General features: G+C 33.2%; 1 protein-coding gene across 1 annotated transcript; it reads right to left on the bottom strand.

Annotated features, from left to right (window-relative positions):
- Window positions 1-1,140: 1,140 nt before the first annotated feature.
- On the bottom strand, window positions 1,141-17,607 carry LOC111714870 (chitinase-3-like protein 1; the record flags this gene model as incomplete). The annotated part of the gene is made up of 8 exons (XM_023490081.1): window positions 1,141-2,252; window positions 10,309-10,402; window positions 12,265-12,343; window positions 13,871-13,910; window positions 15,429-15,537; window positions 15,776-15,810; window positions 15,982-16,049; window positions 17,552-17,607. Coding segments are annotated over 8 exons (1,455 nt in total), but the record flags the coding sequence as incomplete, so codon positions are not given.
- Window positions 17,608-18,706: the final 1,099 nt, after the last annotated feature.

Raw genomic sequence — 18,706 nt, 5'->3', positions numbered from 1 at the left:
TATTAAATCTTACAATATTTCCAAGAACATGGTAAAGACAATATGTTAAGAAGGAAATGAATTTTTATATAGTAATATATAGTAAATACAACCCAGAATAAAGGAAGCAGCAAAAGGATTTGTTGATTTTCGCTTTAAAAATTGCTCAGTAATTAATGCTGCTTCATGTTACAAACAAAGAATTACTAAAGTTGGAAGGATAAACTTCTCGAAAGTCAGGGATTTTTAGGAATGTATTAATTTATTTTTTTGAAGATAAATACATAAAGAATATTCGCGATGATTTTAAAGGTGTACTAAATTCATAAAAAAACCGCAGGACTCTGTCAGTCGGATCAAATCCATCATTACAAAAAAATATGAAAGTTATAAACCTGTCTTGGCCAGCTAGATCCCAGAGTTGAAGCCTGATTTCAAGACCCTAAAATTAAGTCTTAAAAAATATTTTTTTTTTTTAATTTAACTGATTTGTCTAAAATTTACATATTTGAAAAATGGATACATAAACATTAATATTGATGTAAAAATTTTTAAATATAATTTTCTTGTTTATGTATTAAACTTGATTTGGGCAAAAAAGTTTGTCTTAGATGAAAAAAAAATCAAAAAATGACCTGCGCAATATTGAGAACTTTCACAGAAAAATCAACACCTGCAAAATTTTCATATTTTTAAATATCTTTCAGGATTCTGTACTTATTATAGTTAATTTAATTCTTTTTTTTTACAGAACAATAGTATCATGCAGTTTTTAATTAGAAGGGTTATAAATATAAATAGGTCTGAGAAAATAGATTTTAGTTCAGTAGATAGCAAAGTAGCATTTAAAAACTCTCAGTACACAGCCATGTAGTCTTACTTCACAAGTGACAACTTAATTGTTGTGTCCGACAAAACTATTAATAATAGTGATAATTTTAGACTGAAGTGCTTATCTTTCAGTAAAATAAGTGCACTTTTATGTGTTCTTTATTTTCTGTTTTTACACTTTTTTCTTTAATCTTGGAAAACATGTCAACTAGTGTGATAACATTTCGTTTTCCTAGTTATATTTGACACTTGTGAAGTCGTGTATAATTATATTATATAACTAACATAATTAATATAATATATTCCTCTCCAAAAGTGCAGTACACTGTGGATTTATACAAAGTATATTCTTTGTTTTATGTATTAAGAATTAGATACATTCAATTGTACAATGTAATTCCTTTATTTTTTTCAATATAAAACATATTTTGCTGATAAAACACAAAAGTTGAAATATAAAGAACTACATCACTGGGTTGTACAGCCGTCAACATTTTCTGGCCAATCACAGCCCTGAATAGTTGGATTGAAGGCAAGACCATCAGTGCAACGATGTTCAGCATAATGGAAGGAACCATCATCCATTGGTTTGCATTCCATGTATGCTTGACAATCCTCAGGAACTGGAAGTAATGGATCTCCTGGCTTACATTCTCCAGGTGTTCCTGTAATTCCTCCTTCCATTGTTGTCCCTTCATCACAGCCTGGAACGTTATAAGGCCAATCACAGTTTCCAGTTGCTGGATTGAAAGCTAGATCTCCACAGGTTTGAGGACGAATAACCCACCCATTGGATCCAATATTACAGGTATAGTACTCATGGCAGTTGGAAGGACTGGGTTTAGCTCCAGGAGAATCACAAAACTCTGAAGGAGGAGGTGTAACTGGTTCAGGGGTAGATGGAGAGTAGTCTGGATCAGGTGTGGTCCAATCTGGAGGAGGAGTCATAGGTCCCCCATTTAGTTCCTCAGCTACTGCAGAGATCAAGGTAAATTTTGATCCACATTTTCCCTTGAAATCATCTGTGTCAACAGCCCAGAACATTGCGCCACCCAGGTCCTCAGATAGAACATATTGGGATTTTATCCTCACACTCTCCTCATCGTCGTAGCTGATCCACACATTGTCCTTAACTGCGTACGGAGTAATAGCATACTCATCCCGAACTATATTCCAATCTCCAGAACTCAAGATCCTTTCACATATTTCATGATAGCCTAGATATCCATCAGTTTGAGTATAAGGACCTGCAGGGGATCCAGCAATAGCCTCAGCATACACTCCATTATCATCCTTATTTTTTAATGTGAAACCTCGTCCATACGCTGTCATACCGACCAGAAGCTGGGACCTTTTAGCTCCGTTCTCCAGAAAGTAGTTTACAGAGTAGTTTGTGTTCATCCTGTATCCTAGAGATTCTTCGGCCTCCTCTGCAGGACTTCCTTACAGAAGAGAATTGTGTCCTAGGACAAGATATTGTCACGACTGTATCATTTTTTTAATAAGAGAGAAGAAAATCAACTATTTGTATGTTCCTAGTCATTTAATAAAACAGCGTAATTAATTGATTTTTTTGTAGCGATCGCTGCGGCTAAAACAGATTTAAGTCACAGAGACAAAATGGAGTTTCACCAATTTGTTTTTAATTCTTTGTCTCTCGCTAGTTATTTCACAAATGTCTTAGCAACACACTCTGATTTTCTAATTCTTATACCCAATGTTGTAGACCTTATATTTCAACAATGATTTCTGTTGGATCAAATAATCTAAGTTTGAAATATCAAAGGTTTACACCATCAGGTTGTAGATATAATTGTAGATATTAGAAAATTTGAGTTTGTGGCAAAGACTCAACTTGTTGATAGTTAAATCATTATATTCTGAATTCCAGAAGCCAAAAAGAAAATTTGATGTGTTTCTGTGTAGTTTTCAAGTTAGAATAAAAATAAATTGAATGATACCCTCGATACGCCATATTTCTGTTTGAAACTGTTTTCTGTGGAATAACATTTTATTTTGTCAATTTCCGCAAATTATTGATAAAAGTTTAGCAAGGTTCTACCTGCAAAAAGTTCAGTTAAAACACCGTCCTCTATTAAATTAAGAGATCGAGAATTTTGAGTGTATGGGATATGGGGATGGAGAGGGGGAACCCCCTCCCCATCCACACACCTTAGTTCTATAAACATTGGATCATTTGTGACGTTGGACATGCGCAGATACAGGGATGCCTACAAAAAATGAGAATCTGTCAGTGTGCCATTAAAAATCTTAACAAAAAGGCAAATTCTAAAAATATTTACTTGTTATATTAAAAGAAAAGTGTGTCGTCATGAACGAAATGAAACTATAGCCCCCTGCCCGGCCCCCTGGCTGTAGGTATAAAATGCCCCAGTTTTATAAAATAAAAGTATATAGTGTCTTAAGTTCTAAGGTAGTGAGATTCATGAAAAAAATAAAAAGTGAGATTTGAAAATCCAAAATGAGAATAAAAAATTTTAACTTTACTACCGCCAATACCAGAGTTTGAAAATAAAAGTTGAAATTTTGTATTCTCATTTTGGAATTTCAAATCTAACTACTGCAAAAACCTCTAGTTTGAAAGTATTTACATTTTCTAATTTCGAAAAAAAGGCATTTAATAATCTGAAAAGTGTAAAGAAAATTTACAAAAACTAGCTTTTAAAACCTTCAATACCATTTTCTTTTTAAAAAAACATAAAATTTTCGCTCAAAAAGAAGGCATTTTATACAAACACGCCCCCTGGAGGTTGATTATAGGTTACTGCAATGAATGCATGAAATAAACAAATTTACAGCTGCAGAAAACCATGAACCTAAGAAAGAAGACTGAATATATTTCGTGCAATCGTCTCTGAAGTCTCATCCTTTGTCTGTAACCCTGTATGTTAAGGAATCTAACAGCTCTTCCTAGGAGGAATATATACACGCAGTAAGGGCCAGGGTAAGCTTTGTCTGTAACCCTGTATATTAAGGAATCTAACAGCTCTTCCTAGGAGGAATATATACACGCAGTAAGGGCAAGAGCAAGCTTTGATTATTATATTCCTTCCATAACTGCAGTTTAAATTATTTTATGGAAGTTCATGTTATATTCCATGAGTTTGGTGGCCCACATTCTAAACACTATACAGAATACAGTGGTATATGCATTGTTTACTATTATAACTAACGGTTTGGTTTGTATAAAAAGTTAACTGCCGACTTCTGGTCCGGAAAACCCAATAAAACTGCTCAAATGTAAAGTTTACGGGGAACAAGGCATAAAATGAGAATAAATCATTCATAAAACATCCAAACTTTAAACTGTTCTCAACAATAAGAACAATGCATTTTACAAATATAAAAACAGTTTATCTTTTTTATATTCGTCTCAAATTTTTTGCCTATTTTCCGTTTCAAGATAATACGAAGAGAGTGGTGGACAGTTTTTCAACCTTTTAAAATCTAAACGAGATATTTTCTGGGTATGAAGTCAAAAAGGTGCAAGAATAAAAAATTTTGTTAACATTCGAGAAATAGTTAATGTAAATAAATATGTATATTGTGATTTTCAATTCAGTTGAGTAGCAAAAATGTCAAAATTGGATAAGGTAATTCATGAAATTAAACAAACAATTAAACAATCTCTAAGATGTAGCAATGTTGCATTGAATTGAAGTTCTAAAATCGAACGAAAAACTGATAAATTCTGTAAAAACTCTTATAATGGGTATTTTATACACGAGTCAGAGAACATATAAATACTTCGCAGGCTTGATCTTTGATTAATGGTCATTAGAATCTATCTATTTATCTAATTTATCCTAATTCCGTTGTATAATTTTGTGTAAAAAGCTATGAAGTATATGTATTTTTTGCAATCTTTACGTCATCCTACGAAACCTATGTACACTATAACTACTTGAATCATAGATATACAAGAACATACAGAGCGTCCCATATCATATTAGATTATAACTTTAACACCAAAAAAAATCCTTAATACTCGAAAAACATTTCATTTTCCGCAAGAAAATTCTTATATAAGCCTTAGCTTATGTTATTTTTAAAAATGATTCATTCAAATGAAATTTTCTAAAAAGTCCCGAAAATCGTGATTTAGACCCGTTCTCGGTCTAATATGATGTGGGACACCCTGTAGATCGCTAATGCAGACTGTAAAGCTAAAAACTGTACAACCTCTTGTACATCATGAACTCATCATTTAAAGAGGTCATTGAATACGTTTTACTTCTTGGGGTCGATCTGTAGAGTTATTTTTTACAAAATTATTTAAAGAAGTTTAATAAAAACTAGGCTTCTCCCATTACCTATTATTATTATTTTAGCTTTTAACCCTTTTTTCAACCTTCCCTAGCGCCCAAACTATTAAAAGCTATCGGTCTAATTTTTTTTTTCAATAAGCTGGGCTTGAAAAATTGGTCTATGAAAATACATTTTAACCTCATACCTAATTCTCTAATGCCTTTTTCTAGGGAGGTGGGGCGTGGTACGCCCCCCCCCCAGGCTATACATAGATTCAGGCCCCCCCCCCCAGCCTCTATAGGGTTAACTGTTGCTCTAAAAGTCGATACCAAAAATCGTTCTAAAATTTGTGTTTCTTTTTTGTTTAAATTGGTAATTTTTAAAAGTAACAAATGTCGACTTTTTTTCAGGACCAATTTCAAAATAAAAATTTCCAAAAGAGATTCTAAAAGTGAAAATTTCAAGTCCAAACACACAAACACAGAAGTAGACAAGACAAATGTGTAAATGTTCTTTTCTCTTGCTGTAACAAAGACGACATCTAAATATATTGCGAGTTTACAGGATCATGCATTCAAGGATAAATATATGAACGGAAAAAGTAATTATAAATTGAAATCATTATAAATCACTACAAGCTACAATTGATACAATGTTTGTAAATGAAAAGATTATCAGAATATATTAATTTTGTCCATTCTCACCATGAAACATGACTAAACTATTTTAATAATAACAACCACATTAAAGCAGTAGTTGATAATTGCATTAGATTTATTAGTAACTTATTGAGTCAATTAATAAGTCAAATTGGTTTGTTTACACTGAATTTACACTGATCATTTGACTATTTAAGGTCTGGAGTCTAAAAGGCATCTTCCTATTCCAGATTTCTCTGGTTATCACTGTAATACAGACCACTAATTCACAATAAATTCAGCAAAAAATGATACAATTTACAAAATTATAAAACTTTATTGCATTGAAAAATTAGGAATACATAATTATTATAAAGTATATCTTATATTCACAGGTTGGGTACTTTGTCTAAGTTGTAAAAAGAATAAGTAACAATTTGCTCTAGCCAATTGAGTTCTCTATTGCACTCTAGACAAGTTGAAATAAAACAAAATTAATGGTTGAAAAAAATTTTAAATACAAATTTCAAACAAAAATAGATTTTAAAAGGGATTGAAAATGGTAAGTGGCATATGGAAACTTCTGATTAAATTTAATAATAATCCCCCCCCCCCTTCCTGACTTCTGAGAAAGAATGTAAAATAATTTAATGAAATAAATTTAATGAAATTGTAATCATACCGACATTTTCTCTTCTTGTATCTAAAAAGTCAACATGTTGACACATATAGAATTCACCAAAGAGATTTAATAGTTTGAAAGGTCTTCCAACTTTAATGTGTTCTTTGTGTGTAAGGGGAGTCGGGGTGTCATCATTATCACTCACATATCGGTAGCAAGCAGCAGCTAATCTTTGTTCTAATCCTTTGAAATTCAACTTTCAACTAGTCTGTCTGCAATATTTGAAACCAAACCCCCAAAAAATTGTACAGAGTACAAATATACTTGCCGCAATTCTTTATATCCAATGTACTGCAGTATGTCAGTAGCTAGAACCATAGCTACAGGGTGTCCCACATCATATTAGATCTTCAATAGGTCTAAATTACCATTTTCTTGCAGAAATTTCTAGGTTTTTCGAGTATTATGTTTTATTTTGGCGCTAAAACATGGAGATAATCTAATATGATGTGGGACGCTCTGTAGTCTGTAGTACCATTTTCAATTTCATCTGTAACCCTCCGGTATGGTGAAGACGACATAAGCGATCTATATTCTTGTAAATCTATGACTTGACTTGAATGTATGCAATATCGGAGATTTATAGGATCCATTCAAGGAAATATATATGAACGGGAAAAGTAATCATAAATTGAAATCATTATAAATCAGTTCAACTTCAAGCTACAATTGATACAATGTTTGTAGATTGTAAATTTTAAAAGATCATCATAATATATTTATTTTGTCCATTTTCATCATGAAACACAAAACAAATGCATTTTACGGGGAAGATTGTGAAAAAAACAATCACCCTCCCACCCCCCGTCACCCTAAAATATTCCACCGTGCCCCCACCATATGCACACGTTCCTTGGAAGTAAATAAACCATGTTAAAAAAAATCCAGTAGACAAAGTAATGTGAAATTAAAACACCAGAAAAACGTCCGAAATTAATTTAGCACATTGATATAAAAGTCATGAGAAAAAATGTCATATTCTTTTTTATCAAAGACGTTTTTCCTGGATATCTCACTGAAACCGTTGTTAAAATAATCACAAGAAGAAACACATTAGAAAAAATTCCATAAAAAATAATCTTGAGAAAGAAAATAACGAAAATATACTGGTGTGCAACATAGAAAAAAAACATTAAGTTTAAGACGAAGATACACAAGACAGAACAATTCTACAGAGGTTTGAACCTGATGCTTTATGGTTTGCCTTGTTTATCTTTATGTTCTATTTATGTTTTCTGTCCTACAGTCTGAATATATTCACTTTAAAACTGTCTCCTATCCCACATACATGTTTACAGTATAATTATAACACATACAAGGAAAACTGTTCTGCAGTGTTTAGCTGTTCTATTCTGTAGACCCTAGGATTTTACACCGGTAAACTTACATTAGCCTCAGCCCTAGTTGGAAAACTGTTCTGCAGTGTTTGTAGACCCTAGGATTTTACACCGGTAAACTTACATGCCTCAGCCCTAGTTGGAAAACTGTTCTGCAGTGTTCAGCTGTTCTATTCTGTAGACCCTAGGATTTTACACCGGTAAACTTACATTAGCCTCAACCCTAGTTGGAAAATATTACCAAAACTTTTAACAGGCCAATTTTTTTGTGTTGGTGTTACTTTTCTAAGTTTAGATTAACTCATTTGGAGGAACAGTGATAAGCCTGCAACGGAGAATATAAAGTTAAAACTCTGAACCTTTCCACGGTATCTACCAATCTACCTTTAAACATCTGAACCTTACCACGGTAGTAACCAATCTACCTTTAAACATCTGAACCTTACCACGGTAGTAACCAATCTACCTTTAAACATCTAAACCTTACCACGGTAGTAATCAATCTACCTTTAAACATCTAAACCTTACCACGGTAGTAACCAATCTACCTTTAAACATCTGAACCTTACCACGGTAGTGACCAATCTACCTTTAAACATCTAAACCTTACCACGGTAGTGACCAATCTACCTTTAAACATCTGAACCTTACCACGGTAGTAATCAATCTACCTTTAAACATCTGAACCTTACCACGGTAGTAACCAATCTACCTTTAAACATCTGAACCTTACCACGGTAGTGACCAATCTACCTTTAAACATCTAAAACCTACCACGGTAGTAATCAATCTACCTTTAATCATCTGAACCTTACCACGGTAGTAATCAATCTACCTTTAAACATCTGAACCTTACCACGGTAGTGACCAATCTACCTTTAAACATCTAAAACCTACCACGGTAGTAACCAATCTACCTTTAAACATCTAAACCTTACCATGGTAGTGACCAATCTACCATTTAAACATCTAAACCTTACCACGGTATTAATCAATCTACCCTTAAACATCTAAAACCTACCACGGTAGTAACCAATCTACCTTTAAACATCTAAACCTTACCATGGTAGTGACCAATCTACCATTTAAACATCTAAACCTTACCACGGTATTAATCAATCTACCCTTAAACATCTAAACCTTACCTCGGTATCTACCAATCTACCTTTAAACATCTAAACCTTACCATGGTAGTGACCAATCTACCTTTAAACATCTAAAACCTACCACGGTATTAATCAATCTACCCTTAATCATCTGAACCTTACCATGGTAGTAATTAATCTGCCTTTAAACATCTAACACCTACCACGGTAATAATCAATCTACCTTTAATCATCTGAACCTTATCATGGTAGTAATCAATCTGCCTTTAAACATCTAAAACCTACCAAGGTATTAATCAATCTACCTTAAAACATCTGAACCTTACCATGGTAGTAATCAATCTACCTTTAAACATTTAAAACCTACCACGGTATTAATCAATCTACCTTTAATCATCTGAACCTTATCATGGTAGTAACCAATCTACCTTTAAACATCTAAAACCTACCACGGTATTAATCAATCTACCTTTAATCATCTGAACCTTACCACGGCATTAATTAATCTACCCTTAATCATCTGAACCTTGCCATGGTAGTAATCAATCTGCCTTTAAACATCTAAAACCTACCACGGTATCAATCAATCTACCTTTAAACATCTATAACCTATCACGGTATCAACCAATCTTCCTTTCAACGTCTGAACCTTACCATGGTAGTAATCAATCTACTTTTAAACATCTTAAACCTACCACGGTATCAACCAGTCTACCTTTAAACATCTGAACCTTACCATGGTAGTAATCAATCTACCTTTAAACATCTGAACCTTACCACGGTAGTAATCAATCTACCTTTAAACATCTGAACCTTACCAAGGTAGTAATCAATCTACCTTTAAACATCTGAACCTTATCAAGGTATCAACCAATCTACCTTTAAGCATCTGAACCTTATCAAAGTATCAACCAATCTACCTTTAAACATCTGAACCTTATCAAGGTATCAACCAATCTACCTTTAAACATCTGAACCTTATCAAAGTATCAACCAATCTACCTTTAAACATCTGAACCTTATCAAAGTATCAACCAATCTACCTTTAAACTTCTGAACCTTATCAAAGTATCAACCAATCTACCTTTAAACATCTGAACCTTATCATAGTATCAACCAATCTACCTTTAAGCATCTGAACCTTATCAAAGTATCAACCAATCTACCTTTAAACATCTGAACCTTATGAAAGTATCAACCAATCTACCTTTAAACATCTGAACCTTATCAAAGTATCAACCAATCTGCCTTTAAGCATCTGAAACCTACAACTGTATCAACCAATCTACCTTTAAATATATGAGTTACCAAGATAAAATTAACAGAAATTAAACTCTTTTTTATTTTTCTAACAATATATGCATATGTGTTGGAAGATTGAAATGTACAAAATGATTGCATACATACATCAACATTAATGATAATCATGAAAAGTAAAGAACAATGAGTATTTTTAGTCGTCTAACCTGTAAACGCATGTCCCTCCCACAAACCATGGTAATCATAACTCATTAGGTTTATATAATTCAATAGTTTGGACATTGCAGGGATATCATAGGCCTAAAAATAGTAGAGGGATTTTAAAGGCTTAAACGCAGGACGGATATCACAGGCCTAAACATAGGAGGGATATCATAGGTCTAAACATTGAAGGGATATCATAGGTCCAAACATAGAAGGGATATCATAGGTATAAACATAGGAAGAGTATTATAGTGTTTAAACTAAGGAAGAATATCATAAGCCTTAACAAAGGAGAGATATTATAGGTCTAAACAAAGGAGAGATATTATAGGCCTACACATAGGGCTAAAATTACAGGGTGTCCTTTTAATTTTGCCAATTTTTAAACAGCTATTTCTCTGTTATTTTTTGAATTTTTACAATCTATAAAAAGATTTGAGCAACTGTAATATAACAAAATATTGCAGAAAAAAATTAAGTTTTCCCGTACACCAGTATTGCGATAAAACGTTTCACATGCAGTTTCACCTTTCTTTGGGTAGGCTAGATAAAACTAATTTTGCACAAAGATAGCCAAGGTCAAAGGCTACCTCAGAGTTTTTAAAATTCGTCGATACCTCCTTTCGATATTTCTCTTCAAAGTCAACCCGGCCGAAAGACTTCTCAGAGTTTTAGTCAATTTTCGCAATAGAGCTGAGGTATGCATTTTAAGAAAATGGCAGTAATTTTTTAAACTTGTTAAAGAAAAAGGAGTGAATCCATTTAAAAATTAAAACGTTCATATTTTGATTACTCAAATACTTTTACAGATTGGAAAAATTCCAAACAATACCAAAGTTACAGCAAATTGAAAATGGCAAGATTAAAAGAACACCCTCAATCCTAAACTAAGGATGGATATTTCCTACTGTACTCTTTGTATACCCGATCTTTTGTTGTATCCTACTTTACTACTTAAATACCTGATCTATTGTATTGTATCATTCTGTACTGTTTATGTTTCTGATCTATTGTATTGTATCCTACTGTACTGTTTATGTCCCTGATCTATTGTATTGTATCCTAATGTACTGTTAATGTACCTGATATATTGTATTGTATCCTACCGTACTGTTTATGTCCCTGATCTATTGTATAATATCCTACTGTACTGTTTATGTCCCTGATCTATTGTATCGTATCCTACTGTACTGTTAATGTACCTGGTCTATTATATTGTATCCTTTGGTACTGTTTATGTACCTGCTCTATTATATTGTATCCTACTGTACTGTTTATGTACCTGATCTATTGTATTGTATCCTACTGTACTGTTTATCTCCCTGATCTATTGTATTGTATCCTGTTTATGTTCCTGATCTATCGTATCGTATCCTACTGTACTGTTAATATACCTGATCTTTTATATTGTATCCTACTGTACCGTTTATGTCCCTGATCTATTGTATTGTATCCTACATTACTGTTTATGTCCCTAATCTATTGTATCATATCCTACTTTACTGTTAATGTACCTGATCTATTATATTGTATCCTACATTATTGTTTATGTCCCTAATCTATTGTATCATATCCTACTGTACTGTGTATGTACCTGATCTATTATATTGTATCCTACTGTACTGTGTATGTTCCTGATCTATTGTATCGTATCATACTGTACTGTTAATATACCTAATCTATTATATTGTATCCTAATGTACTGTTTATCTCCCTGATCTATTATATTGTATCCTACTGTACTGTTAATGTCCCTAATCTATTGTATTGTATCCTACTGTACTGTTTATGTCCCTAATCTATTGTATCATATCCTATTGTACTGTTTGTGTACCTGATCTATTGTATTGTATCCTACTGTTCTGTTTATGTCCCTAATCTATTGTATCATATCCTACTGTACTGTGTATGTTCCTCATCTATTGTATTGTATTCTACTGTATGTACTGTTTATGTACCTGATCTATTGTACTATATTCAGCTGAAACTGCTGCTGTTATGATGAGTCCATGTTCGTCAAACCTTTCTCTCATCTCTCTAAAAAATCCATATTTTGCTAATCCTTTCCGCCAAATAGTATTTAGTCTACTGAACCTTTCACCCGAATAATATTTAATTTGTTATACCTTCAAGCCGAATATTATTTAGTCTGCTACCTTTTAGCTGAATAGAATTTTGGCATAGCCGGCTAAACCTTTCAGCTGAATAGAATTTTGGCATAGCCGGCTAAACCTTTCAGCTGAATAGCTGAACCTTATTTTGTCCTACACCCTACACTACAGTTAGCACGGTATTTCTAGAAATTGTAAACGTTAACGCTGTCTGAACATGAACCTAACTATATTTTCTGCTCAGTAAGTTGTTACAATTTTTGCCACTGACTGTTCGGCTCCTTATATGTTTGTAATCAAATATCGTAGACCTTACATAATAAACCTTGAATTTCTATGTTCAATAATATAGGGTTTGGAATATTTGAGATAGGGGCAAAGACTCAATTTCATAGTGAACTTTAGAAACCAAAAACTTTTCACTGAACTCGAGATTTTTTGCGGTGTAAAAGAAAGTAACCAGGAATTCAGATAGGTAAGTTTAACAACTTTTTATAGAAAAATGTCCCTTTAAGAATGAAGCCCGCCCCTTGTTTAAAATTTTGAAAAAATCCTCCTTCTTAGTTATTGTTGCTGTGTAAAGTTTGCTCTGTTCTAAATTGAAAATGATTTTGAGTTTGAGGAAAATTAAACAATTTGCTGGTGCAGTCTGCACCGTGAACAACTTTTAACTTTTACTCATTCTTCCAAATTTTCAATTCTCATGTTGTAGAGCAAATTCAAGTGAATTCACTTTAGGATTTAGTTATTCTCATTTATAGAGAAAATACGACATCACAATCTTTTGAATATATAAATCAAACATAGGTATCGTTATACAACCTAGGATATCTAAAGATTTCATGATGGTAAAAAAGTAAACTATGTAGATACAACATGAATAATTTCTATACAGTGATACCCATAAAACGGCGGAAAAGGAAGACGACCGTTCATCAAAGTTATGTGTATTTGATGATTTTTAAAGCAAACACTTTTACTACTTGCTTGAAAATCATCTTTCAAACAAAATGGATCTGTGTGACTGTGCAGTGTTTCTTGTTAATTGAATTACGTTTCAATGAATTACTATTCAATAAATTACTATGCAATGAATTACAATTTAATGAATTACTATTCAATGAATTATGATTCAATCATGAACTTTTTAACAGCATTTTGAGAATGTTACTTATAGGTTTCTCTTAAATTTAATTTTCATGTCTTCTTTGCAAAGACGTTTCCAAAAAATCTTAATAAATATTTATTTTATCTTAAATATGAAGAAAAAAACTTTATCTGGTCTAGTTTTTCACATAGGAAAGCGTAGTGAAACGAAGATACTCTGTAAACGGAGCTGTACTTTAATGCAATTATCATTCCCATTAGAGGTTGGGATAAATTTTTACAAAGAATAAACATTTAACGAATTGTTTTAAACCAAATGTATAAATTGTTAAACTGGTAATCTAACCTGAGAAGGCTTATAAAATTCTGCTTGTCCTCTGGTCTTCCTAGAATATAGATTTTATCAGAAATTTAATTTTTCCATCAAAGTAAAATTACAAATCTACAATTCTGAAAAGGACTGTCGTCACGTAACCCATAATTCTAAATGTACAAATGCGCAAATTCGACCTACCACTCTTTAAATAGAAAGGCATGTGAACTTAGGTCGATAATTCCTTCAATATATTGCACTCAGTATCCTAAACTATCCTCTCTACCCCCTGGATACTCCCAGTATACCTAAGCTATCCTCTCTACCCCCTGGATACTCCCAGTATACCTAAGCTATCCTCTCTACCCCCTGGATACTCCAGGTATACCTACCTAAACTATCCTCTCTACCCTCTGGATACTCCCAGTATACCTAAACCATCCTCTCAACCCCCTGGATACTCCAGGTATACCTAAACTATCCTCTCTACCTCCTGGATACTCCCAGTATACCTAAACTATACTCTCTACCCCCTGTATACTCCTAGTATACCTAAACTATCCTCTCTACCCCCTGGATACTCCCAGAATATCTAAACTATCCTCTCAACCCCCTGGATACTCCCAGTATACCTAAACCATCCTCTCTGCCCCCTGTATACTCCCAGTATACCTAAACTATCCTCTCTACCCCCTGTATACTCCCAGAATATCTAAACTATCCTCTCAACCCCCTGGATACTCCCAGTATACCTAAACTATCCTCTCTACCCACTGGATACTCCCAGTTTACCTAAATTATACTCTCAGCTATTGGATACTCCCAGTATACCTAAACCATCCTCTCTACCCCATGTATACTCCCAGTGTACCTAAACTATCAGCTCTACCCCCTGGATACTCCCAGTCCATATCTTAACTGTCCTCTCTACCCTATGGATACTCCCAGTATACCTAAACTATCCTCTCTACCCCCTGGATACTCCCAGTATACCTAAACCATCCTCTCAACCCCCTGGATACTCCCAGTATACCTAAGCTATCCTCTCTACCCCCTGGATACTCCCAGTATACCTAAACTATCCTCTCTACCCCCTGGATACTCCCAGTATACCTAAACTATCCTCTCTACCTCCTGGATACTCCCAGTATACCTAAACAATTCTTTCTACTCTCTGGATACTCCCAGTTTACCTAAACTTTACTCTCAGCTCCTGGATACTCCCAGTATACCTAAACCATCCACTCTACTCCTTGGATACTCCCAGTATACCTAAACCATCCACTCTACTCCCTGTATACTCCCAGTATACCTAAACTATCCACTCTACTCCTTGGATACTCCCAGTATACCTAAACTAACCTCTCTACTCCCTGGATACTCCCAGTATACCTAAACTATCCTCTCTACCCCCTGTATACTCCCAGTATACCTAAACTATCCACTCTACTCTCTGGATACTCCCAGTATACCTAAACTATCCTCTCAGCTCCTGGATACTCCCAATATACCTAAACTATCAGCTCTACCCCCTGGATACTCCCAGTGTACCTAAACTATACACTCTACTCCTTGGATACTCCCAGTATACCTAAACTATCAGCTCTACCCCCTGGATACTCCCAGTCCATATCCAAACCATCAAATCCGTGCCTAAGGATCATATCAAGACAGCTGGATATAAATGTAGTTCTGCCCTCCTGGATTCATGATAATGTTAAAAATGCAAATTATATGTTTAGTTGAGGGCTCGTTGGTGGGTCTTGAAAATTTATTAAACTTTCATAGCAGTCTAGAATTATGTGTTGGATGCATGTAAATCTGAAGGTAAATTGGAACTACGAATGTTGATGGTATAGGTCGCTGGTGGTCTACCACCACCCACCAGGTTCAGAGCAAATTAAAAAGATTAATATCTCAAAAATTTAAATTTTATCCCTGAGTTAGTGCAATGTCCGAATATTTCTCAGAACCTGAATTAAATGCAATAAGACTATTATCAATAATCATAATTTCTTTTATAACAAGCTTAAATTTCACTTTTTGGCTCTAATTTTTTCTAAAAAATCCTATTGCATCATACAAGAGTAGATTAAATTACTTGATAAATGTAGATGATGTTATCATGCTTTTAGGACACATACCTTCATTCCATCCTCCAATAGCGAGAATAGTTTTTAGACCGGGATTATAAAGTTTCAACCGATTAAACCTGAAAATATTTATTTATTCATTTATTTATATTTATACATTCTTGAATCCTTTCATCCTTTCATTTATTAATTTATTTATTTATTCTGTTATTCATCCTTGTATTCCTCCTAAACCTATTAGTATTAATTTATATGAATTTTCACTGTGCTTCCTTCCAGGAAGCACAAACAAAAATAACTAATGCCCACTTATTCATGATTGTGGACTATGGTACATCAATTTTACTTTTAAATATTTCTCTAGCACTGCTTTTGAAAATACTTATATATTATATATTTCAATTGTATTATAATTCAGTTTTTAACTTCACATTTTATTTGAAAAATATTTGTTCTAAACAAAATGTTTCAAGTCTCAAGGGAAAAAGTTTTCTCCCCCATAGTTTGACGGCCAAAATATCGATAAAAAGATCGAATAAAAATTTGGTAAAATATAGAATCAATTATTAGTTAATTTTTATATTGGCAACCCTGCAGTATTGCCTGGTTTTTGCGTAGCCGCGGAATTCCATGCCAGAAAACGCGAGGACAAAAAATGTGTTTCTCTTCTTAGTTTACAAGAAATATGCAGTATCCCTGGACTTTGAGAGGTTTCGTGAAATTCCGTGATTTCTGAAGGAAATCATCCAAACCGTAACACAATAAGAATAGAATAAATTGCATGATTTTGGATTTTTACAAGGTTTCAATAAAATTTAAGAAGCTTAATAAATTCAAAATTGTTTATTCTAAACATTTGCTTTTCTTACACTTATTGTCAAATTTTAACGAAAAAACGAACCAGCAGTAATAAAACAGCCGTTTTTAAGTTAGTTTTTCTTTTTTCTCATGAAATAAAAATATTGCAAAGTTTAATAAAAGCAAATTTTAATAGAATACATTTTTGAAATGTTTGGAAGTTCAAAAAACGAACCAAAACAATTTGCAACCTCATTTAAAATACCTTACATTCAACAGATATTGTCTTAAATGTTCTGTTTAAAGGGACTGTAAAGGAAAAATAAAGGGGGTATGTATAGGCCGAAACCCAAGCATTTTAGGGGTTGATAGAAACCCATAAGAGTTCTATCGGATGTTTCTGTCTCGAGAAATTGATATAAAACTGTGTCAAATTTATACGATAATCTATATTTATAAAATTTTGTATAAAACTAGTAAGTTTAAATAGATTTTATTCTGCAACCAATTTGAAAACGACGATATCCCAGTGCCTAATTGTAACTTAGGTTTGCTCGTATTATTATTTGAATTTAATGATTTTTCATTTTTAATAGATATAATTGTCAATATAATTATTACATCCATATCACGTGACCAGAACTCCCGCCAATGACAGTGCGGTATTATTGTCATGTGTCTCCGTCTGTATCACATGACCAGTATACTGCACTGACATTGGTGGAAGTTCTGGTTACGTGATACAGACGAATAAATAATATTATCAATTTTATATTTATCTAAAAAATGGTTAGAATGGTTCTAAATAAATATAGATATTTACCTAGAGACATAATGGTGTGCTTGGTAGGATGTAAGCCTGCAAACCCAAAAAATAATTTAACCTTAAAAACGACGATATTTAGTGTTGTAATCTATAATTGGCGATGAAACAAAGCTGGGATAGAACTATGATAAGAAAGTATTGTATCCGTATCGATCCCGAAAAGAATAGACGTGGCGCCAGGCCCAGAAATGGAAGTTTTTGTGGGGGGGGGGACACAGGACCAAGAAGCGCTCGGGCCTGTAGGGCACTGAAATTTGATTGATTTGACAATTAAAACATTATTCATAAATATTGTCAAATTTTTATTATATATGATCTTATTGAATTTCAGAAAAAAAAAGACAAAGATGAATTTTGTCTTTTAAACAATGTCAAAATCATATTAGGAAAGCCAATTCAACTAGAAATGAAAAACAAATGCATATTTTTATTATTGGAATCCAATTCTATAAAAAATAATCGAGTATACCATCTCCGTTTCGATATGTTGCCCAACCCTCGAAATAGCACATTACAACCTTCTCCGTCCCATCTCTAATCATCATTATTTGCAAACACAGTAAAAATAGTATTAATCCTTATTTAAAAAGATATTAATCAAAGCAAAAGGGATATATTCATTATTCAAAAAATCTCTTCGGACCAATTAGAAGAATTTGGATGTTATTAATATATTTAATATGCAATACAAACAAATCATGCAATACAAACAAATCATAGGTGTTCATATTTATAATGCATCTATTCAGTAATCAGTATACATTGGAACAAATAATGGGCTATTCATGAAACATTGGAACAATCAATTAAGTGGTTATTAATCTTTTGATATGCAATTGATATTTTGCATGTTCATATCTTTCTATCTGTAAATACATTGCTTAATATGCAACTATTCAGTATACATTGGAACAAATAAACGTCAAAACGGCTGAACCGATCGGGCCCAAGCCCCACATTTTTTGTGGGACCTCGTGAAACCCAAGGGAAAGTTTATGGATGATCGAATTTTCAAAAATTTGCCTCCATCAAAATTCTGTTTTTGAAAATTATGAAAATCCACGAAATTTTTTGTTTGTTTTCGTTTTTCAATGTACACAAAGAGACACGTTCACAATAAAAATGGAAGATGAGTGCATAGCGCCTTATTAG

This window comes from Eurytemora carolleeae, unplaced genomic scaffold, assembly GCF_000591075.1.
Source record: "Eurytemora carolleeae unplaced genomic scaffold, Eaff_2.0 scaffold1666, whole genome shotgun sequence".
In the NCBI taxonomy this organism is placed as follows: Eukaryota; Metazoa; Arthropoda; class Copepoda; order Calanoida; family Temoridae; genus Eurytemora; species Eurytemora carolleeae.
This window is presented reverse-complemented; position numbering and strand designations above follow the sequence as displayed.